The sequence below is a fragment of the Leptodactylus fuscus genome, chromosome 10, assembly GCF_031893055.1.
Source record: "Leptodactylus fuscus isolate aLepFus1 chromosome 10, aLepFus1.hap2, whole genome shotgun sequence".
NCBI lineage: Eukaryota > Metazoa > Chordata > Amphibia > Anura > Leptodactylidae > Leptodactylus > Leptodactylus fuscus.
The window spans coordinates 7,199,107-7,223,753 of NC_134274.1; the positions used below are offsets into that span (position 1 = coordinate 7,199,107).

The following is a 24,647-nucleotide window of genomic DNA, read 5'->3' on the forward strand; positions in this document are numbered from 1 at the left end:
CTATCTGCTATATAGAGGTGAGACGGTCCCCGAAAGACACATGGCGGAACGCAGCTACAAACATTACAGAGACAATGCAGTACCGAAAACACTTGTGGTTTGTTTGGGGGCTTTTTTTTTTACAGCTTTTCTGCTTTGTATTGCAGTTTTGCTTCCCCCATATAAGTGCGTGGAAAACCTTCTGTGTTTCTATATCTAAAATTGTCATCCTGCATTTTCTGTGACATGGCAATGAGATCCACGGCTGATCACGCGGCCACATACAATACATACATGTAACATACACTAAGAGTACCAGCTGTGCCCTTGTAGACTGTGCGCTATTCCCTTGGCTGCGCCTCCTCCTGTATTCCCGGGCTCTCAGGGTTATTTGCATGGGATTTACAGGTTTCCTTGTCTCTTACAGGCTCAAAGTTTTACTCAGGAGATTCCCCCACCAGCATACAAGTATAAGATGCCGAAACTATCAGCCCTCCCAAGTCATGATAACGGTAAGTCCTATGTACTTGTCCCCTTGTCGTAATAAAACCGTCCTCAGTAAGTAAAAAAGTTATAAACGGGGAAATAGTCGCCTTATTATAAAGTAACCCCCCCCACCATAAAACTAAGGCAGAGACAAAAAGTACCCGACTTCTCCTCTGCTTTGTTAATTGAAAAATCCCAAGTAGTCAACAGAGTCTGATCATAAGACTAAAGGTCTAGAGGTAGTCACAGCTCAATCATGGTGGCCGCCATCTTGGCACATATATGTGAAGCTCTTGCCAATCACTTCTAAGGATGTTCCAAGAATAGCAGCGTACCTCACACATAAGTCGTATCCTAAATTTCAATGAGACGTTGCTGCAGTACTAAAACCCGCCATTATACATACAACATGGAAGGTGAACATTACCGGGAGCCGTGCTGTTATGTGACAGCTGATCTGTGGGGGGTCCTGAGTGTCGGACCCCTATAGATCTATCCCGAATTGCAGAAACTAAATGCCTTTTAATGTGCAGGAGGGATGTGGAGTCAGTGGCAGCCATACAGGCGCCCCATCTCCGACATTACCTATCAGTATATTCAGCACCTGAAAGACCAACAGGGAGAAAGTACCCAGGACCCCAGTGCTGCGCCTCAGAACATGACCACCACAGGGCTCTGGGGACCCCCATTTTAGTGAATAGGTGTTTGTGGGTGACCTCATAGAGCCGCCCCTTTAATCAGCAAACAGCAGTGACCGGACCTGTAGATGCCACAAACAATCCCCACGTTCAGTCCAATGTCTGTATGAAATCTAGAATGTTGCAGATTTTGGGGGTCGGGGTGCTGCCGTTCGGTTTGGAAGTGTAATGTTCGTTTTATTTTTCAGGAAAAACGATGAGGATTGTTCTGCTGACTGCGCTGGTCGCAACGTTCACTGCCCTATTGGTATGGATTGGTCTGCTTATTAGTGCTACAGGTGAGTCCCCGGTGTCCTATGTAATATAGGAAGACGCCATCATATAACATAATACAATAGGGGACTAGGAGTGATCGCCGGGATCGTGAGGTCGCCATCAGTCAAAGCGTCACCTGAGATTGCCGGGCCCAGGAGGACGTACTTTATACATATAATAATTCAGAATATTGAGCCAAAGTAAAGGAACTGTGTTCTGCTTTTATAGTTTACAATAATCCAGATTAAAAGACGACTTAGAACTAGTTAAAGGGGTTGTCCATTTTATATCAGTAGCCCCCGGCTACTATACAGGGACTGACAGGCATCAGATCATAAATAGATACACAACAAATAGATTTTTTGATACAAATACATCATCAACCACTGTAACTGTAACATGTTTTTTCTGTGTTTTTATTTTGGGATTTTCTCTACCTTTTCTATAGTGAGTCTGATCTCTGACCCCTTCCTTTTCAGGTAACTGTCCGGCCCCTCCGACCTCCCTCGCCCCTACCCCTGACCCCTGTGATGACGGCTGGATCTGGTATAGGAAGAAGTGTTATTACTTCTCCTCGGACATTAGTGAATGGGAGAAGAGCCAGGACTTCTGCTCCTCCAGGAACGCTTCTCTCGCCATTATAACCTCAAGAAACGAGCTAGTAGGTGCCCGAAGGGGGGCAGGGCTGATCCCTAGCCCCCAAATAGGTGTCACAATTTAACCCCTGCATCCACACCCATCCATAGAGCGAAGTGCATGTGCAGTTGGACGTATAACGCAGATTTTAGATTATGTCTTCACAATACATAGAGGAAAATCTGTGAATCTACAGTTTATGCAGATTCTTTTTACATCGTGTGTGCCCGCACCCCTTAAAGTTAGTGTACACATTCTAGCACCAGTTTGTGGATATTTATTAATAGGGGCTGTCCAGGACTATATCGATAACCGGCCTTTAGGATAGGACAGTGGGGGTCCGACACCTATCAATGTCCAGTCGATATGACGTTAATACACTGTAGTCGTTCTCATAGAAGTGACCATTTGATGGTTTTTGTTCTCTAGACCTTCATACTCCGATTTAAAGGGTCGCCCGATCACTGGATCGGACTCAAAAGGGAAAGCGATGGAGGACCGTGGGTATGGACGAACGGCACAGTCTTTGATGACATGTAAGTATGTGACGTCTGATACACGACCGTGTCAATACAGGTTATTGACGTGTGAGTTGGATATGCGTGAGGAATGAGGAACTGAAGCTGAACCTCCCTTCTGTATGACATCAGTGACATGGAGTTTCTGCTCAGTAATCCCCGCACGATCCCCTTCCCCCCCCCGCACTGTATATTCCCCAGTAAAGTACAGTGAGGATTATTGATTGCGCTATATGGATTCTTTATAGGGTATTTATTGGGTTTTTCTCATTGCAAAGGAATGGGGATGTTCATATTGGGTAATAGTGGAAGAAAAAAGAACAATAAGGAAGCAACGGTTTTTCCTGGAACTGATGGCGCAACCTTTGTGATAACATCTTATGTACAGACTTTCCTAACATGTAAATTCCTTGACACATATTTGGCTAATGGGGGTTATTTAGTTTTACCTTAGGATAGGTCATCCATATTAGATCTGTGGGGTCAGACAGCCGGAGCCCCCAGAGATTCCCGGTCCTGAGACAGTGCAAAGTGTCCTGCAGCGCCGCTCTATGGTCTTCAATACTGTAGTGCTATAACCTGTATATTACAGTTAACCCCTCGCACTAATAGATTTCTATCCCCTTATATATGGCATCTGATGACCCAGGCCAATATACAGATCTGACCACCCTTATACTGAATTAGAATATGTGTCTGTATTATGGTCCCAATTCCTGTCCCGATTGGGGGGTCTATTGACCCAAACTAGCAGCATTATAGGCTTTATGATGCCGAGGGTTGAGGTCAGGACACGAATTGCAGCAATAATACAGACATAGAAGGGAGTTAATGTCTCATGTAGGGACCCTCATCAGGGACAACCATAAGTCCTAACCGCGTGCAAGATCCAGATTGATCAGTCAGGACACTCGCTTTATAGTCTAACCCTTAAAGGCGCCGTTCCTCTTTGGAAACCTTCATCTCAGTCTGTCTAAAGTCACAGTCCACAAGCAAGACTAAGGAAACCAATGGCTACCTGATGTACCCCCATTATAGTCAGTGGGTGCCCTCGGGGATCCATTCTAGTCCATTCTGATCCTACCAGGCCTGTGAGGTTCTGACTCCGACTCCATTATTCCACAACCTATGACATCTGGATTCCTACAATACAATGGACTCGGCGTTGCAGATAAGATCGCCGTCTAACGTTGTCCCTCTTTACTTGCAGGTTCACCATTGTTGGTGTGTCGGATTGTGTCCTGGTGAACAGCGGCCGCATCTCCAGCGCTTCGTGTTACTCGGATAAACACTGGATCTGTAATAAACCCGACGCCTTCTCTCTGCAGCCTCATTTTTAATGGGAGACGCTATGAGACCCCGCACACAGATATCTGCAGATGCCTTCTTGCCCCCCTATATACAGGACCATGGCGGTATACACTTCCAGGTGTATACCACACGTAGGCTACACTGCACTGAGGAGTCCCAAACAGGACGAAATATTTGTGAGTGCCCAAAGGACAGAAACTTAGCGCTAGTGCAAACCTAAGTTTAGTGAAATAGCTTCGAAGGAGTCCACTCTAGATGTCTGTTACTGGTGGCCTCCTCGGGAAGCCGCCATTTTATCTTATTTATTTAGTGCCAATGTTCGCTGTATATACAGGAAGCCTCAATACAATCCTAGTAATGTGGGATTCCCAGTAAGACTTCTGGGATGTTGTCCTGTATCGGGACCGCTGTTACCTCAGCACCGACTATTGAGGGGAAATTTTTTTAAAAATACCTATAAAAATGCAAAAAAAATAAATAAAAAAAACCTTTTATAATCATATTATACATCTGCAGTCCACCATATACGTGCGACGCTGTGATGGTTTGGATCGTCCATGTTGCTGGTCAGCTGGATTGCAGGATCAATGATCCAATCTATACAACTGTTGTGATATGTAAAGGGGTTTTCCTGGGATAAATTAAATACTGAACATCGGCTGGAGGTATAATAGAAATAATACTTGCCAACCCCTGGTTTTTGGTTTGGTTGTTGAGTCCCCTGTTCCCATGGACTGCCCGGTTCTGGAGTACAGAGGGTCAGGAGACCACCGTGGCCAGTCACAGACCGATACTACCAACATGTGACCGCTGAGGCCAGTGATTGGCTGCATTGGTCACCTGATTGTGGCACGGAGGGAACGGGGGACAAACCGCCTGAAGCAAGGGGAGGTGGTTATATTTTGGTTCTCTTTAACTACGTCCTCACCGCCCAGGGTGCCTTCTATTTATTGTGGAAACCCCTTTGACCTGTGTTATATGTTAATATGTGGAGGTGTAAGACACTACTAGACCCCTCTGGCGGTAGCTTATCCTCATTGAAAACAAAGGATTAGGCATGTCGATATTCAGTATGTCTGATCTTCTTGCCCCCCATAGAGGCTGATCATCTAGTACATAATAGACGGTCGGCCATGTCCCCAGCAGGTTCAGCCATCTTTTATCGACAGTTGCAAGATAATGTAAGGAATTTACTTGTCTTCTAAGGATATCTCGCATCGGTCTGTATATAGTAGAATACACTGGGGGCCAGACTGGCATCATGGTACAGATATTATACAGGGTGAGACCTCCATGTTTGTCAGCACTTTAATGTCTGCTCTATAAGTATACGATGGTCCGTATGTACTAAGTATCCTATAATCCGGCAGCCATGGTGCAGACTTCTTATTCCCGTATTGGGAACTCATTATCAGGTGGTTTATCCCCCAGTAACCTGGACATGAGCTGTACAAGCTCTGGGGGGTCCGCAGTCAGCCATGGCAAGTAATGGATCATTGAACGCTGTGGAAGCGCTTCATCTACAAGTATCCAGATTACCCGGCGGTCACTGCGGCCTCTATAGTCCAGTTACACAAGGGGGAACGCCCCAGAATAAAGGGGTTTTACTCTGTGCTGTCTATAGGTTTGCTATGCACCGCCATATACACTATAGTGATCGGCGGCCGCTCCTTGCTGTAAAATTATAAAGTACAGGATCTGCATCGATCGACTTGTAGGGCCGACATTACAGATTGTCTTGTGAACGGGGTCTCCTAGTTGTCTCCTATTAAGAATGATGTGCTGAAGAATAACTTATGGACAGTATTTGTTATATGAGTTGTATCAGTCACCCGTCATCGGGAACAAATCAGAGATTTCATGTGAAAGTGAAAGTGTTGTATTTATTATTCATAGAATAAATAAAAGTTGACATTTTACATTTCATGTTGTCCCTGTTGATTTATTGTCTGTTTCTCCCATTGACCAATGTGTTTGCTAACGTATCAAAGTGAAAATGCAAGTGGAGCAAATTCTGAAAGATTCCCTGGAGCGATAGATGACCTCCTCCTGAGACCCCATGCACGTGACCGCGTGAGTTGTAATGTGCGGTCAAGGTTATGCGGAGTCACATCTGATGGTTTGTTCCGATGACGCTGTCTATAATAGGAGTTGTTTTTGTTATTTTTTGGTCTCTGGTAGGGATCCGCCTTGTGAAACTTGTTTACTTGAGCTATAAATGTACAGATAAGAGATGGAGATCTTAGGTAAACCCCAATGTAGCACGATGAATACATGTTTGCAGTTAGGGACTTGCCCAGGCGGCGTACTGAAGTTGTCTTCCATACCAATTAGTGGTTTTGTAATTATTACTTTGGCGGCTTGTCCACCACATGGTTAAAATAATTATTAGTTTAGGTTTATCACACACTATAATAGGCGTTTCCTATATGGCAGACGTGTGAGCCTTGTATAGGCTGCTGCCAGGGATGTTCACGATGGGTGGCAAACCCGTCCAATATGGTGGCACCCATGTGCTGACACTATCTCAGTCACTATTTACCAAGTCATCTAAATGGTGGACAGTCGTGATCGGTGCTGACACCAATTGTGGCAGTATAGGATCGGTGCCAACTGTATAATGCAGTCGACACCTCCTGTGTATAGCATTGGACCGCACTGGGAGACATTGGAGCACTGGCAACAAGTGTGTATGTTGTGGTTTTGTTATCTTGGACAACCCCTTTTGATCCCTATTTTTGGGTGCTTGGAGAATATTCACTGATGCACCAACGAACCGCCTGTGCTGGAAAATGTATAAAGCACCCATTGTACTCCTACTTTCATCAGAATCATGAATTCCATGTTGGCCTACATGGACGGTATCAGGCGCCAGGCTGCAACTTTCTCTTTGCCATTAGCTATGATCTCCAGTTTCCTCACTGTAGTCATCAGTTGAGTGGTCGGATGAGGAAGTCACATCAGATATAGCTGACACTTTTTATAGGTTGTTTACTCAGAAACAAGAAAAACGAGATTAAAATCTAGAGTAACCCACAAGTGGGATGAGATTTTATTTTTAACGAAGATTGCCGAAACCCAAGAGACATCCGGTATAATAATGTCATCAGCAGTGGAGTAACTACCGCCATAGCAGCAGAGGCCGCAAGGCCCGGGACATTAGGGGCCCGGTGACAGCCGTTACCGCTGCTATCATTATACTCAGGGGTCTTTTCGGGACATAATACTGTGTGCAGGGGCCACTGAGGGACATAATACTGTGTGCAGGGGCCACTGAGGGACATAATACTGTGTGCAGGGGCCACTAGGGGACATAATACTGTGTGCAGGGGCCACTATGGGACATAATACTGTGTGCAGGGGCCACTATGGGACATAATACTGTGTGCAGGGACCACTATGGGGCATAATACTGTGTGCAGGGACCACTATGGGGCATAATACTGTGTGCAGGGGCCACTATGGGACATAATACTGTGTGCAGGGGCCACTATGGGACATAATACTGTGTGCAGGGGCCACTATGGGGGATAATACTGTGTGCAGGGGTCACTATGGGGGATAATACTGTGTGCAGGGGCCACTATGGGACATAATACTGTGTGCAGGGGCCACTATGGGACATAATACTGTGTGCAGGGGCCACTATGGGGGATAATACTGTGTGCAGGGGCCACTATGGACATAATACTGTGTGCAGGGGCCACTATGGGACATAATACTGTGTGCAGGGGCCACTATGGGGGATAATACTGTGTGCAGGAAACACTATGGGACATAATACTGTGTGCAGGGGGCACTATGGGGGATAATACTGTGTGCAGGGGTCACTATGGGACATAATACTGTGTGCAGGGGCCACTAAGGGACATAATACTGTGTGCAGGGGCCACTATGGGACATAATACTGTGTGCAGGGGGCACTATGGGGGATAATACTGTGTGCAGGGGCCACTATGGGGGATAATACTGTGTGCAGGGGCCACTATGGACATAATACTGTGTGCAGGGGCCACTATGGGACATAATACTGTGTGCAGGGGCCACTATGGGGCATAATACTGTGTGCAGGGGCCACTATGGGACATTATACTGTGTGCAGGGGCCACTATGGGACATAATACTGTGTGCAGGGGCCACTATGGGACATAATACTGTGTGCAGGGGCCACTATGGGGGATAATACTGTGTGCAGGGGTCACTATGGGGGATAATACTGTGTGCAGGGGTCACTATGGGACATAATACTGTGTGCAGGAAACACTATGGGACATAATACTGTGTGCAGGGGGCACTATGGGGGATAATACTGTGTGCAGGGGCCACTATGGGGGATAATACTGTGTGCAGGGGCCACTATGGACATAATACTGTGTGCAGGGGCCACTATGGGACATAATACTGTGTGCAGGAAACACTATGGGACATAATACTGTGTGCAGGGGGCACTATGGGGGATAATACTGTGTGCAGGGGCCACTATGGGGGATAATACTGTGTGCAGGGGCCACTATGGACATAATACTGTGTGCAGGGGCCACTATGGGACATAATACTGTGTGCAGGGGCCACTATGGGGCATAATACTGTGTGCAGGGGCCACTATGGGGCATAATACTGTGTGCAGGGACCACTATGGGGCATAATAGAGCACGCAGGAACGCGTAGGAGGGGGTCGGTCGAAGTCTTCAGCGTCTGTCGGGGGAGGGGGCCCATGTCAAAAGTTTGGCACGGGGCCCCACCATTCCTAGTTACACCACTGATACTGACAACCAAGTCTGGATTGTACTAATTTGGCTGTGAGAAGAGAAGGGACCTAATGCTGAGCCCTGAAGAACCCCAACAGGGGGGCGAATAGGAGAGAAATGAGACATTGACTGTATCATCAGAAAAGAAGAAAACCAAGAGAGCAGTAGATCTAGTGGAACTTACTGAGAAGAAACTGAGACTTGTCAGAGCTATTTGTATACCAGATTGTGAGGGGATCGAGAAGAGCGATAGAGAGCAAATTACGCAAGACGGGTTGGTAGTAGAAATGGGTGTTTTTCACGAGAGAAGTTTTTCCAATATTCCTGGGGTGCGTCTGCTTGTTTTCTATATGATCCAAACTTGAAGTACTATTATACTCCTTGGTCTCTTCAGACCCCAAACCATAAGAATTGGGAGATTCGGAAACAAACTTTAATACTCTACTTCCCTTATAGTCATTTTTCGGTCCAGGACCTGGGGACCTTCGACACCTGCGATTTAGCCGTCGTCACATGCTTTAACGCAAAGGTCTTGACGTCAGTGGACCCCATGTGACTACTGACACGCCATGAATCTTGAACCTGTGAAAGATAGAAAGTATCGGAACATTGATAAAAGACTCCGACATAAAGGACCTACTGTAGAAGAAGAGTTCCCTAAAGAAACTCTGCACTCACTGCATCTACTTACTCCACAGCTCATGGTTAGAAATTCTTAAACTATTTCACATCACGATTCAGTGCTTCAAATTCTTTTCTACTTGTGCCTTCTATGGCACCCAGGGAATCCCAAGGGATGGCACACGGATTCCATTCAACTCTACGGAGCTTCATGGCGCATCGGCAGTCTCTTGTGCGTGAGATCTAGTTGGGGCTGCCGTAGCTTATCAGCATCCAATCCAAACTTAGAGCCGGTCCCTTTTTCTGCTTTGATAGTTTTTAATCTTCTGGTTCCATTGAATGTTACAACGTGTCTATGGGATTCCCTTCTAGTCAATAGAAAGAACCTCAAGACTGGTTGACCATTAGAATTTCCAGTCCACCTTGATTCATTAATGAGATGGAGATCAAGGCTGGACGTAGGAGGATCGTCATCCAGTTTATGAACATCTGTGGTTATCAGCTTGTCATTTAGAACCTTTATTGGGTTATTTCACTGGAATTCTTTCTTCCTAACTACATCAGGGAAGACAGGCTTGTACATTCCAGAGAGCGCCCTCTATTGGTTTGCAATACTGAGGCAAGCAGCTGACTTCCTAATTACATCATGGAAGACAGATTTGCATATTCTTCCCATGGTTCCTTGCGAAGTGGAGTGCTAAAGGCTTAACAAGTCTCCACACACCTATATGGTGGTCTCTCCCCAAGGAGTGACAATATCCCCTTAACCCTGTCTAAGCCTCTCACCTCTACCAGGTTATAGTCCTCTCTACATCGAGCTGATGAGATGCAAGTACATCGAAACGGCCGTCCTCAATCGAGAGACTATACCTGGTAATAATCCCAGCGTCATTGCAAAACAAAGGCCTCTTGGAAGGTCGAGCATGATGCAAAAGGGAGCAACCTTTATTGGGTTATTTCACTGGAGTTCTGTCTTCCTAACTACATCAGGGAAGACAGGCTTGTACATTCCAGTGAGCGCCCTCTATTGGTTTGCAATACTGAGGCAAGCAGCTGACTTCCTAATTACATCATGGAAGACAGATTTGCATATTCTTCCCATGGTCTCATTTAGAAGTATGATTATTCCCATTTTGGGGGTTACTAAATCTCTACCCCAACTATAAATAAACTGGTGTTAAGGTTTTCATACGATGCATTGAAATGGCGTCTTGTAGACCTTGTTGTTGCTTAATGGGGCCGATCAAGATAACTTTAGTGTCAACATGGCCTTAGATACTGTACATTGGCAATGAGACGTGTAATGTCACTGAGGTCTGTACAACCAAACCCACAACAGCACCATATTAGTTCCCAGTGATATATTACAATTATGTTACATTGTGTTATGTTATATTATTTTTATGCTGCAGTGACATCACTAAGTGACTAGGCCGGCACATTTTGTACCCATGCCACAAAGCATAGATGCCCCAAAAGGAGGTCATACACTCCAAAGAAGAGCTTTGTCTGAACTCACCTCTAGTACATAGCAAAGCTATCAGAACAATAATTACTATCAGCAGCAAAGCATAACAACAGGTTTTACAATGTGGACATCTGGGGATTTTCCTTGTATCTGCAATTAAAAACAAACAAAAATCACCTATACATGAGTCAGATATAAGGGTGGATTTAGAACAGGATTGTAGATTCCAGCACCAGATCCTGTGCCAAACTACAAGTGAAGAACTTACACTAGGTTCAAACCTGCATTTCGGTTTCGGAGGGACTGCTTGGGGACCTCAGGACCCCCCTGAATGGAAACCTAATATTAGGACGGGCCGGGGCCTTCACTGTGCTGCATGGAGGCTCTTGGTCTGCTCTGTGTCCAGCGCCGGAATGGCACGCCCTGACAATTCCCCAATGTGGGACTATTAAAGGATTATCTTATCTTGCCCCAGCTGCGGGAAGACTGGAGCCTCTGCTTGAGTCTGCGGAGGTTCCGGGTTCTCTCTAGTGACGGGACCAGTACTTCCAGGGTCAGGGAGGTCAACTGGTTTTTCGTTTTAGCTCCTCAGTGACTTCTCCCTGCCTTTTGTCTCCTGTCCCTGTTATACCTGATTGCCTTTGTACGTGTATGTCCCCGGCTTGCTTTACAGACATTCTTGATCTCCTGATTTGGCATCTTCCTGACCTCCTGTGCATGACCTTTGGCTTTCTCCTGAGCTTTATCTGGATCCTGATTTGGCTACTCCGCAAACCTCCTATGTATGACCCGGCTCTCCTGACTACACTTCTTCCTCTTCCTTCTGTTACCAGGTGACCTCCTGTGTACTGACTCTGCTTGATTGACTACCCTGCTTCGACCTCTGGATTAACAACTTGCCCTGCATGTCTTTTCTCCGTCCTGACCTGATCTCCTGAACTTCATCCAGGGTTTATATGGGTCCTAATTACTTAGGGCTTGCTGGGTGTGCGGCGCTCTTTGGGCAGCTGTGATTCTGAGTCCCGGATTTTACCAAGTCCAACTCCACCATCAGGAGTTCTGGTGACAAACTCCAGGGCCTGGTTCCGCTCAGGTTAGGAGAGCGTAGTGCAATCAGGACTGTTTTTGTCTCGGTGCCTGGAGATTCTAGTTGCCCAAGACTTACTGTGATTATTGTTGCATCAGGTTCCTAACACCTAATCCACTTAGAGTATACACTATAATGTGGTCCGCCCACTTTCCGCTTGAATAGGGCAAAAAATGTGGATAATAAAGTGCTGCAGGACTTCTCTGTATTTTTTAAGCGGATTCAGGGTCGGAAACCCCAAACGGATTACAAGTGCTGGTTTGAACCCAACCTTAGATCTCATATATATATAAATGATTTTGTCTGTTCTTTATGCACGACCAAATGACTGGACTGATATTCACCAAATTTGGCACACATGTACATCAGCTGTCAGGGAAGGTTTTAGATCAGGTCTGAGCTATTTAGCATGTACCGTTCCTGAGATACCCTATTCCCAAAAAATGACCTGCATTAGCCAATAGAATCCTGCAAGTCTTTCACTCATATTCCAACTGTCATACACACAGTCAAATGTCCCTTATCAGCCAATAGAAGCTCGCAGGCGCTTAGTCTCCACATGCACACAGCTATACGCCAGGTTTCAATAACACCCCAGCCATTTTTCTTCACTGCTGTAGGTCAGCTTTAAATGGGGCATGACACTGTTACACAAGGTCACATACACACAGCTTTACTCCAGGTTTCCATAACAACCAATCGCAGGTTTTTCACTGATATCCAAAATGAGATTCACATGATAACGTCACGCTTATGGACCAATGAAAACTTGCAGGTTCTTCAGTCTTGACATACACACAGCTTTACACCAGGTTTTTTTTTCCCGTAGCAACTAAGTTATTTATGACCTGGAGCAGTTTGCAGGTCCTTAAATATTCAGTTGAATGATGTTTATCAGCCGATATAACTTCATATTTCCATAACACAGCCATAAATAGACTGTACCCATACTGGACTGCCATACAATCTATCAAACTATTCATTCCTTCAAAAATGAAAACTGCAGTTGGACACAAGACTCCTATAGAGAAACGCATGGCTACTGCTCGAGCTAATGAAAACTCTCACCAGACCCGAGCCCATCTCCAATCTGACAAGACATGTTTTTTCAACACACACATAAATGACATAGAAAACAGACCAGGTCAAAGCGGGCCCATTCCAGGGGGCCACACGGTGGCTCAGTGGTTAGCATTGCAGCCTTGTAGCGCTGGAGTCCTGGTGTTCAAATCCCGCCAAGGGCAAAAAAACATCTGCAAGGAGTTTGTATGTTCTCCCCGTGTTTGCATGGTTTTCCATCCCATACTCCAAAGACATACTGATAGGGAAAAATGTACATTGTGAGCTCTATATGGGGCTCACAATCTACATAAAAAAATAAAAAAAAACTAGCCCATTCATATGGGGCCACTAGACAAAAAATGAAATGTACCCGTGCGAAGCCGGGTCCGTCATCTGGTAATACATAAATTAAAAATTCTAAATAAAAAAAAATTTAGGAAGAGATTACAAACATCAACATTTAATGTTACAAAGATATAGGTCATCATACACCCACGACCTCCATGTGTTGTGATTTGTGTGCGCCCTCCTGGTGCCTATCCCTGGCCAATACTCATACTGGAGGAGGGAGTTCATCCTATGGATCACGTCCTTCACTGCAGGCGAGTCAATACATTGAGACGGACAATTTCTCCAGACTTTATGTATTCTATATCCTTCACACCTTGTCCAATATTATATGGTTTATACACTATATACTCTGCACTACATGGGATACAAGATGAGCAGGTAGGGCAGGTGCAGAGATAACCCAGTGCACAAGACAAGGTCCCCGAACTAAGAGCCTAAATTGCACCTATATTAGGTTAGAATTCAGGTACAACCATTATATTACCGCCAATGCTTGTACGGTGTCTCGGTATAGTATATGGACCCCCCATCCTACCCCTTATAAGATCAGATACATACTGGTGTCTATTACATAAGGACGTAGAGTCTCTCCGGAGGAAATTCTCTGTGCAAAATGCAATAAGAAAGTAGCAGATCAGTCAGTCTGTGCGGCGTCAGGTCTCAGAAACATCAAGTACAACGTGTGGGTTTAGTAAATGAAAAAAAGGGAAGATCCCTTACTCTGTCTCCCGAAGTCATTGTTTGCTCTTCACGTGGACAGAACAAAGGAAACTGAAAGTGACGGTGCAGTTCATGTATAACAAGGCTGGGTAAGGACTGCTGAGGCTGAGCGGCTTCTTATTGTGGAAGTTACCAAGTATCAACAAAGCAAACAATGCCAGAATGACCGGGGTCTTCAAGATGAGCAAGTCAGATTTTTGGGTTTCTGCGGTTTTGCTTGTTTTTCACCCTATCAATGGATTTGTTGGCTAATTTTGCAGCCTCTACTATGGTACCTACATGTTTGGGCTTCGGTGTGACATGTAATCACTTACACTTCTCGGATGTATTTTGCCTGAGCGGTTTCGGTGATTTATACCGGTAAGAAATTCTTGTATTCTTTGTTCATTTGGCTGCTATTGTTCCTGTGTCATCTACTAGGGATGGGAGAGCCATTGAATAGAGGAGACGTTTGGTTAATGTCAGCGTCTCCCAGTTAGTTACAGAATATTGAGGTGCTGTGATATAGTATAGGCAGTGTCAGGGTGACAATTGGGGGATTCGGGTGTATATCGGGCTCTAACGTTCCATGTCGGAGCTTTGCAGTGGATGTGACATTGCAGGGATTGTCCTGTTGACTTTTCAGTCCGACTCTCTGCATCCTTCAGCACAGGGCGCTCCAGTGATTTTGGAGTTAATATTTTCCCCAGATTTATTGTATTTTCAGGTGTCGTTTTAGATCCACTGACTGCCAGTATTTGGGTCCAAACAGAGACGTATGAGTGTTTGTGGTTACACTATACACACACACACACACACACGTTTACACACAACACTTCTGTGTCAGCCCTCTCTGGTCTCTCCGGGGTATTTTGGGTATTCACAATAACAAACTTTATTGCATTTCATCCGTTGCCAACCCGATCCGGTAAGAGGTGACCTATGTCCAGCTCAGGGGTGAACCTAACCGCTCTGTATATGACTGGGGGGGGGGGGGCAGTATTCGTTTTTGATTGGCCGCTACTTATTGTATTATTCAGTAACCAAACACTGCGCAGCTTCCAATCTCTATAACAAGCTGTGCTGTGATTGGCTGCTGGGACAAAAACTAACTGTGTACTTTTAAAACAAATTCTGAGCAGGAACCAATAGGGGAGGAGATACTGGAAAGTAACTGATATGCTAACCACATGTGCTATGTATCGGAGTCAACGGAGGAATGAACAGCGAGGACTGCACGGAGGTAAGTGTGCACAAATACATATAGTATGTCCGATTATACAGCGAGGACTGCACGGAGGTAAGTGTGCACAAATACATATAGTATGTCCGATTATACAGCGAGGACTGCACGGAGGTAAGTGTGCACAAATACATATAGTATGTCCGGTTATACAGCGAGGACTGCACGGAGGTAAGTGTGCACAAATACATATAGTATGTCCGATTATACAGCGAGGACTGCACGGAGGTAAGTGTGCACAAATACATATAGTATGTCCGGTTATACAGCGAGGACTGCACGGAGGTAAGTGTGCACAAATACATATAGTATGTCCGATTATACAGCGAGGACTGCACGGAGGTAAGTGTGCACAAATACATATAGTATGTCCGGTTATACAGCGAGGACTGCACGGAGGTAAGTGTGCACAAATACATATAGTATGTCCGATTATACAGCGAGGACTGCACGGAGGTAAGTGTGCACAAATACATATAGTATGTCCGGTTATACAGCGAGGACTGCACGGAGGTAAGTGTGCACAAATACATATAGTATGTCCGATTATACAGCGAGGACTGCACGGAGGTAAGTGTGCACAAATACATATAGTATGTCCGATTATACAGCGAGGACTGCACGGAGGTAAGTGTGCACAAATACATATAGTATGTCCGGTTATACAGCGAGGACTGCACGGAGGTAAGTGTGCACAAATACATATAGTATGTCCGATTATACAGCGAGGACTGCACGGAGGTAAGTGTGCACAAATACATATAGTATGTCCGGTTATACAGCGAGGACTGCACGGAGGTAAGTGTGCACAAATACATATAGTATGTCCGATTATACAGCGAGGACTGCACGGAGGTAAGTGTGCACAAATACATATAGTATGTCCGATTATACAGCGAGGACTGCACGGAGGTAAGTGTGCACAAATACATATAGTATGTCCGATTATACAGCGAGGACTGCACGGAGGTAAGTGTGCACAAATACATATAGTATGTCCGGTTATACAGCGAGGACTGCACGGAGGTAAGTGTGCACAAATACATATAGTATGTCCGGTTATACAGCGAGGACTGCACGGAGGTAAGTGTGCACAAATACATATAGTATGTCCGATTATACAGCGAGGACTGCACGGAGGTAAGTGTGCACAAATACATATAGTATGTCCGGTTATACCGGGGGCTTCGATGCTGTAGACAGGTCGTGGTCTCTTCTCATAGACTTGGTGCAGCAGTCTTATGTCTGATGATACATGTTATTCTGCAACTTGTAGTCCTCCAGGTCTGTACTGTTCATAGAGCAGCAGTCTTATGTCTGGGGAATGCAGGTTATCCTGGGACTTGTAGTACTTTGTAGTTTATTGTACAACATAGAGCACAGCAGTTTTACGTTTGGTGGGGGATGCAGGTTATCCTGGGACATGTAGTTCTGTCCTGTATCACTGTAGATCACTGATGATTCGTCAATGCTTTTGCCTGGAAATCCCCCCCATTAGGCTGAAGCCCCAAATAGTGAAATGCAGCTAAAAAAAAACGTACGAAAAAAAATGCATCACTTTATCCTGCAGTGTTTTGCATTGTTTTTGCATTTTCGGAGCAGATTTTCAGGGAAAGCTCCTGCGTTTCCACTGGTGTAAATGATATTTTTCCCAAGCAGATATTTTTCTGCAAAGTTTGTATGGCATTTGCAAGAATCTCATTCACTTGCACAGGGGACAGGGGACAAGGTACATGAGGACTATAGGACAACTATTGTATGTCTGCATTTTAGTGTCGGAATTAACAACCCGTCCTGATCGTGGGTCCAATGACCCAAACAAGGACTCTATGGGGCTGTATGTTCAGGTCATTAGACCTGCAGCCATAATCCAGACACCTGAATAAGGCCGTACAATGCAGCAGCTGGTCCTGTTTATATGGTGAGGTTGCTAAAGATGTGAATCTGCTGTGTGTGTTATACATGAGGTCACACATAGCAGCAGCTCTGCAGATACAGAACATAACCGCTTCTGTTTTCTTGCAAAACTGCATGAAATTGCAGTAAAACCCCCCATACATGTATTTTTAGCTGACTGGGTTAACCCCTTATTCTTTTGCTTCCTCCCAGTACCTGCACACTTCTCCATCGTGGGCTCACACAGACCTCTCTCTTCCCCTACATCATGAGACTAATATTAGTATTCAGCGTATTTTTTGCAGCTGTTCATTAGTTTTCCATTAATTAGAAGCAGTGAAGCTCGTCTATGCGGCCATGATACAGTTGGGGTCCAGGCGCCGTGTCCCTATATAACCCTCATTGCTAATAGGTTACTCATTTTGCTTGTGCCGTTCTTAGGATTTGGAATAACAAGGACGTCCTTATGTGAACCTGGGCGTCTGTGACAAACTGCCAAAGCAATGTGTAAATGAGATAGTGCACAATGCTCTGCTGATATCAAATATACGACTTACTATCGCACACAAATTGTCTTTCCCATCATAAATGCAAAATTGTAACCGCCACAGCTAACAAACAGGTCAAAGGTAAATAAACCCGCACCCATATGTGGACATACGGCTCATGACCCGGGTGCACTCAGTCCTTCCTATGCAGCTTCAGATGTCCTGACTGATCTCACAGTCACATATAATGCAACCCTATAATACAGTCACTCCCGGCACAGTGACCTTGTATACCTTGGCTGCACCCCCATCTATATTACCAGGGATCTCATGGTTATTTGCATGTGATTTACAGGTTTCACTATCTCTTACAGGTGCAAAGCCTCACACACAATGGGATTTTGCCAAAATTATACAAGAGGTGTTGTGATGATGGTAAAGGTAAGTTTGGCCGCACAACAGTAGAGAAACCTACCTCTAAGGGTGGGGATCTGGGGGGGCTGGGATAATAGATTTTAATGTACATTTTATTTTTCAGCAAAATGGGCCCTTCTACTTGTGTCGGTCACAATATCCACTGCCCTACTGGTATTGATCATTCTGCTCGTTCAGGCTACAGGTGAGTCTCCATGTCCTAAGGAGGACGATATCAATGTTACTGTGACGTCAGGGCTTCATGCACACCATGGCGCACTATCCAAGGCCATGTGCAGGTTTAGATAACACCCCTGGCCGTATACATGGAGCCTGAGAATGATGCCGAGATCTTGCAAGGTCATTGGGCGTGCAAGTTTCTTGCATTTACCCTGTGACTGTGATAAGGAGGGGTAATGTGTAAGACAACGATAATGACCACAAGACATTACATAAGGAGGCAGGGCACACAAAAACATATATATACAGTATATACACACACACACAGTATATAGTATAAGTCCTGTATTTCAGCATCTGATGAACTTGATGCAGAACTTGTTTCTACAATATTATATGAAGCCTCTTTCTATCCGATAATTCAGAATATTAAGCTACTAAAGCCAATTCCTCTTATTCTGTACAAATAATTTCTTGCAAATCATCCTCTGATAATCCAGAAAGTCTGATAATCCAGAATAAGATTTATAATGGTAAATGTCCTATGCAAGTTTTTATATCTGGATATCTTTGTTGCATATATGTCATATGTCCCCTTCCTTTCCAGGTCACCGTCCGGCCCCTCCGACCACCCCTATCCCTGACCCCTGTGATGACGGCTGGATCTGGTATAGGAAGAAGTGTTATTACTTCTCCTCGAACATTAGTGAATGGGAGGAGAGCCAGGACTTCTGCTCCTCCAGGAACGCTTCTCTCGCCATGATAACCTCAAGACGGGAGCTGGTAGGTGCCCGTAGGGTAATGGGATAATCTTGTACCCGCTCTGGTCTGGGTGATGTCTCTGCTGATGGCGACGTCTTCTGTTCTCTAGGACTTCATTCTCCGATTTAAAGGGTCTCCTGATCACTGGATCGGACTGAGGAGGGAGAGAGATGGAGAACCCTGGATATGGACCAACGGCACGGCCTTCAGTAATCTGTAAGTGGGACTCATTGAGAGATGGGTTTTTGGAAGTGGCCACACACACGAGTAATATCAGCTTAATTCAATGACTTTGGCTGGGACAACTTATTAAAATCATAGGATAGGCCATCACGTTTAGATCAGTCAGGGTCTGATCGACAGATAAGCTCACACCTCCTCATGGGGGGAACCGTCCGCTGGTCCGTGTGTCTGGGCTATAACTTGTACCAACTGGGCACAGATTTCATTGGTCATATGCGCCAGTGAGCTAGTGTATCTATTATTAAATGTAGCAATTCCCATGAGCCTTGTACATTATATACCAGGTCTGGTCCATACACTATAGAGGCGGCTCGGGATTTGCAGCCCCATGCCCAGTCACTTGGATAAGAGCAGAGCTGCTGTTCCCTAGTATACGTCTTCCAGAAGCCAAACCAGTTGATCGGGGCGGGGATCGGGCATCCTCAGGATAGGTCATCTGTATCCATGACCTTTAGATCCTTGGTGCATTTTGTTCCATAACACGACATTGCATCACTTGTTGACTGCATTCTGCCGATTTCTGCTCCACCCCGGCCTCCAGGGACCTCTCTGATAAGGTTTCTGTTTTCTTTCTCAAGAGATGTTCTTTTCTAGAATGACTAGATCTCCTTCTATATGGGTCTGATGACTTGTATCGAAATACAGATCTTATCTCAACTGTTTCCCATCTGCCCCCAGTTACAGTAGGTGAGGTCTGTGATCACTACCGACATGGATTTCTCTGCATTTTGTAATAAATTGACATCCATGTGCCCGGGTATTACTCAGTACTGGCGGGGACTATTAACAAGCAATGGGTGTCTACTTTCATACTATACAGGCTTTGGGGTACAGAGTGGGTCAGGTTTGTTCTTGATATTTTGTAAATGCTGGCAACAAAGGGGTTAAAGCAGACAACACTATAAGCCGAAAGATGTCGTAAGGATGTTAAATAACGGTCTATTTTTTCTAGCGTTACATTTGGTTTCCTGTAAACATCTGTAAGGTTACACAGCCTATATCCTGGTCACAGCTCCCATCCTGAGCCTTGTACAGTCATGGCCAAAAGTTTTGAGAATGACACAAATCTCCTATTGTCACATGATCTGCTCCCTCTGGTTTCCATGTGTGTTTGTCAGATGTTTTTATCACATACAGAAATAGAATTGCAATCATATTCTGAGTAATAAAAGCTTATAGTGACAGTTAGAAGGAGTTAATGCAGCGTTGCAATATTTGCAGTGTTGCCCCTTCTTCTTCTTCAGGACCTCTGCAATTCTCCCTGGCATGATCTCAATCAACTTCTGGACCAAATCCTGACTGATAGCCGTCCATTCTTGCACAATCAATGCTTGCATTTTGTCAGAATTTGTAGGTTTTTGTTTGTCCAGCCGTCTCTTGATGATTGACCACAAGTTCTCAATGGGATTAAGATCTGGGGAGTTTCCAGGCCATGGACCCAAAATCTCTCTGTTTTGTTCCCTGAGCCATTTAGTTCTCCCCTTTGCTTTATGGCAAGGTGCTCCATCATGCTGGAAAAGGCATTGTTGATCGCCAAACTGCTCTTGGACGGTTGGGAGAAGTTGATCTTGGAGGACATTCTGGTCCCATTCTTTATTCATGGCTGTGTTTTTAGGCAAGACTGTGAGAGAGCCGATTCCCTTGGCTGAGAAGCCACCCCACACATGAATGGTTTCAGGAGGCTTTACAGTTGGCATGAGACAAGACTGGTGGTAGCGCTCACCTCGTCTTCTCCCAATAAGCTGTTTTCCAGATGTCCCAAACAATCGAAAAGGGGATTCATCAGAGAAAATGACTTTACCCCAGTCCTCAGCAGTCCACTCCCTGTACCTTCTGCAGAATATCAGTCTGTCCCTGATGTTTTTTCTGGAGAGAAGTGGCTTCTTTGCTGCCCTCCTTGAGACCAGGCCTTGCTCCAAGAGTCTCCGCCTCACAGTGTGTGCAGATACACTCACACCTGCCTGCTGCTATTCCTGAGCAAGCTCTGCACTGCTGGTAGCCCGATCCCGCAGCTGAAACACTTTTAAGAGACGGTCCTGGCGCTTGCTGGTCTTTCTTGGGCACCCTGGAGCCTTTTTGCCAACAATGGACCCTCTCTCCTTGAAGTTCTTGATGATGCTATAGATTGTTGACTGAGGTGCAATCTTTCTAGCTGCGATACTCTTCCCTGTTAGGCCATTTTTGTGCAGTGCAATGATGACTGCACGTGTTTCTTTAGAGATAACCATGGTTAACAGAAGAGAAACAATGATGCCAAGCACCAGCCTCCTTTTACAGTGTCCAGTGGTGTCATTCTTACTTAATCATGACAGATTGATCTCCAGCCCTGTCCTCATCAACACCCACACCTGTGTTACTGGAGAAATCACTGAAACGATGTTAGCTGGTCCTTTTAAGGCAGGGCTGCAATGATGTTGAAATGTGTTTTGGGGAATAAAGTTCATTTTCTAGGCAAATATTGACTTTGCAAGTAATTGTTGTTAAGCTGATCACTCTTTATAACATTCTGGAGTATATGCAAATTGCCATTAGGAAAACTGAAGCAGTAGACTTTGTAACAATTAATATTTGTATCATTCTCAAAACTTTTGGCCATGACTGTAGGACTTATGATGCCATAAGGACTGGTCATTTGACCCCAGACAGCGATAGTATAGACGTAGAAGGGAGGCCTTGTCTATCATGTATGGACCATCCTCATGGACTCCATGTATCCCAATGGTGCCTGCTGAGGATTGACCACTAAGGACACTCCCTTCCATTTGAGAAAGTTATGTAACCACAACTTATTCATATAGCAAAAGTCGTAGATAGCAATGGACACCTGATGGACCCCACTATAAGCAGAGGGTTCCCTCGAGATCCTTTGCTGTCCGTCAGATCCATCATTATGTATAGTCCGGTCTGTTCTGTGTCAGTATCCAATGGCCAAAGATCTATCCCCGTCTAACGTTGTCCCTCTTTACTTGCAGGTTCCCCATTGTCGGTGTGTCGGATTGTGTCCTGGTGAACAGCGGCCGCATCTCCAGCGCTTCGTGTTACTCGGATAAACACTGGATCTGTAATAAACCCGACGCCTTCTCTCCGCAGCCTCATTTTTAGTAGGAGACGCTATGAGACCCCGCACACAGATATCTGCAGATGCCTTCTTGCCCCTTTATATACAGGACAATGGCAGATATATACCACACGTAGGCTACACTGCACTGAGGAGTCCCAAAAAGGACGAAATATTTGTGAGCGCCCGAAGGACAGTGTTACGTACCCTTGAGATATAGGAGGCAATGGATTGTCTTGGATCTCTATTGGCCTGTCTAGTGAATCAGGTTTTGTCTATAGTGTATATAGCAACCCAAAAATTATTCCTTTGGGGAGACAAAGCAAAACCTAAGAAGCCTTTTGCAATCCTTGATGTTCATTCAGTGTAATGCATTTACAGAATGGCTCCATTACATGTAGATTATGTTTCTATTTGTATGTTTGCATTGGTCTGTATATAGGAGAATAATCCGGGGCCGGATGGGCATCATGGCTTGCAAACCCCTGTACGTGGTCAGATCGGTGTCTGGTCGTTCAGAGGTTTGTCAGCATTGTAATGTCGGCTCTATAAGTATGCAATGGTCCGTACGTACTAAGTATCCTATAATCCGGCAGCCATGGTGCAGACTCCTTATTCCCGTACTGGGAAGGCTTTATCAGGTGGTTTATCCCCCAGTAACCCGGACATGAGTTGTGCAAGCTCGGGGACAAGTAATGGATCATTGAACGCTGTGCAAGCGCTTCATCTACAAGTATCCAGATTACCCGGTGGTCACTGCGGCCTCTATAGTCCGGTTACACATGGGGGAACGCCCCAGAATAAAGGGGTTTTACTCTGTGCTGTCTATAGGTTTGCTGTAGAGCACCGCCATATACACTATAGTGATCGGCGGCCGCTCTGTGCACAATATCTGCATCGATCGACTTGTAGGGCCGACATTACAGATTGTGTGGTGTTACGGGGTCTCTTAGTTGTCTCCTAAGAATGACGTGCTGAAGAATGACAGTATTTGTTATGTAAGTTGTATCTGTCACCCGTCATTAGGAATAAACCGGAAAATAAAAAGATCAAAAAGTTTTACTGGTGCAAGAATTTTTTATGAAATAATATCAATTGTAAATTTCACTCACTGTCTAATATATTCCACCCATTGACCGGTCTCTTTATTAATCTTCAAGCCAGACACACAGGAGGGTTATTAACAATGTATCAAGTAAAAAATTGCAAAAAGTCTCAAAATGTTGAAAATAATACAGATTGAGGAAGATTCACTGGACCGGACGACCCTTTCCTCCTCCATGCACATGACAGAGTCAGTTTCCGATGTGGAGTCAAGTTTTCAGCAGTGAACTCAGTGTATTCCATGACGCGCTCACCACTATGGCGGCTTCCGATCTATTATTTTCCGATGACTATAGATCAGGTCCTATCCTGCTCCGGGTCAAACTTTGGCTTGGAAATGGTGGTTAGTAACGAAACGATTAGAAAACTGATTTCATGAGAGAAAATTCATTGCTGCTAAAGGCATCATCCGTGCGCTCAACTTCAACCCCTTACCCTGCAAAAATAGAAGGACATCTGGAAGAGCAGGACTGGACAAGGCACCAGACGTCTTCCAAACCTAGTATCTTATAGTATCTTCTGGCAGAAGAAGTGGGTAAAATGTAACACTGTAAAGAAATTCTCTGAATGCTGTTTCTCCATCTGATCATGGAAGAAAACGTTTTGGAAAACAATCTATTTGGACACTGAAACCTTCTCGGATCTAGAGGCGGATTCTTGGCCCACGTGGACAATGGGATTCCTTTATGAGAGACTTTAGTACTGGCTTGGTTACTCAGAACACAAACAGCCACATTGTTAGTGAAGACTAGACATGCTTGCCCGCAAGATATTATCGAAGCACCAACGTGCCGCCATCTTGTGATCTTTGAAATGGACTGTCCAACCCAAATGGAAGGCTTTGGTCGTTCTCGCTGCTGACTGCTGGTAGAAGAGATTTCCCATTTGCAGAGCTGGGTGCGACCTCTCCGCAGGTGCGAACCCTCTGCTGATTTATCCGTGCCTCGGCTCATGGAGCTTTTTTGATAGATGATTTTGGGCCAAATCAGGCCCTTTGGCTCTTTAGCTCCCAGCTTCAACAACGCAAGAGAGAGAGTCATTTGGGTAGAACGTATAATAAAGCCCAATCATTTTTCTACTGATTTTTGGTGCTCTGACATTTGCCAAAATCTCCTAGTATGTTAAGAATAGATCGAACATTTCTGAGCAACTTAAACACCATGAAGTCAAACTTTTGGAGGATTCTTCCATGGATCAAACTCCTCTGGGTTAAGTGATAGCTTTTAATGCAGGAGCCTACATGGGTTTTTTGCTCAAGATTCTACTTACAAGAGCGTGCAAATAATTGAATAGGACAGAAGAGATAGATTTGAGCCATAACCACAAGATAGTATCTGTGC

At 45.0% G+C, this 24,647-nt stretch overlaps 2 protein-coding genes across 3 annotated transcripts in view; both read left to right on the forward strand.

Moving 5' to 3' along the window:
* LOC142219303 (C-type lectin domain family 2 member D-like) overlaps positions 1 to 23,184 on the forward strand; it is a 33,164-nt gene extending 9,980 nt beyond the window's left edge. Inside the window, exons 2-7 of one of the 2 annotated variants that reach the window (XR_012717547.1) lie at positions 407 to 491; positions 1,352 to 1,441; positions 1,898 to 2,079; positions 2,484 to 2,590; positions 3,783 to 4,001; positions 22,324 to 23,184. Coding sequence is in view for 1 of the 2 variants with exons in the window: in XM_075288257.1 (XP_075144358.1) it covers positions 407 to 491; positions 1,352 to 1,441; positions 1,898 to 2,079; positions 2,484 to 2,590; positions 3,783 to 3,912 (594 nt within the window). In the remaining variant the exon portion in view is untranslated. Of the gene's footprint in view, positions 1 to 406; positions 492 to 1,351; positions 1,442 to 1,897; positions 2,080 to 2,483; positions 2,591 to 3,782; positions 5,803 to 22,323 lie in introns of those variants that run through there. The other variant, XM_075288257.1, reaches the window with a different exon arrangement.
* On the forward strand, positions 15,120 to 22,325 carry LOC142219304 (C-type lectin domain family 2 member D-like). Its single transcript, XM_075288258.1, has 6 exons — positions 15,120 to 15,162; positions 17,921 to 17,987; positions 18,085 to 18,165; positions 18,748 to 18,923; positions 19,012 to 19,118; positions 22,118 to 22,325. The coding sequence occupies exons 1-6, from the start codon at positions 15,139 to 15,141 to the stop codon at positions 22,245 to 22,247; spliced, it is 585 nt and encodes a 194-aa protein (XP_075144359.1). The 5' UTR covers positions 15,120 to 15,138; the 3' UTR covers positions 22,248 to 22,325.
* Positions 23,185 to 24,647: the final 1,463 nt, after the last annotated feature.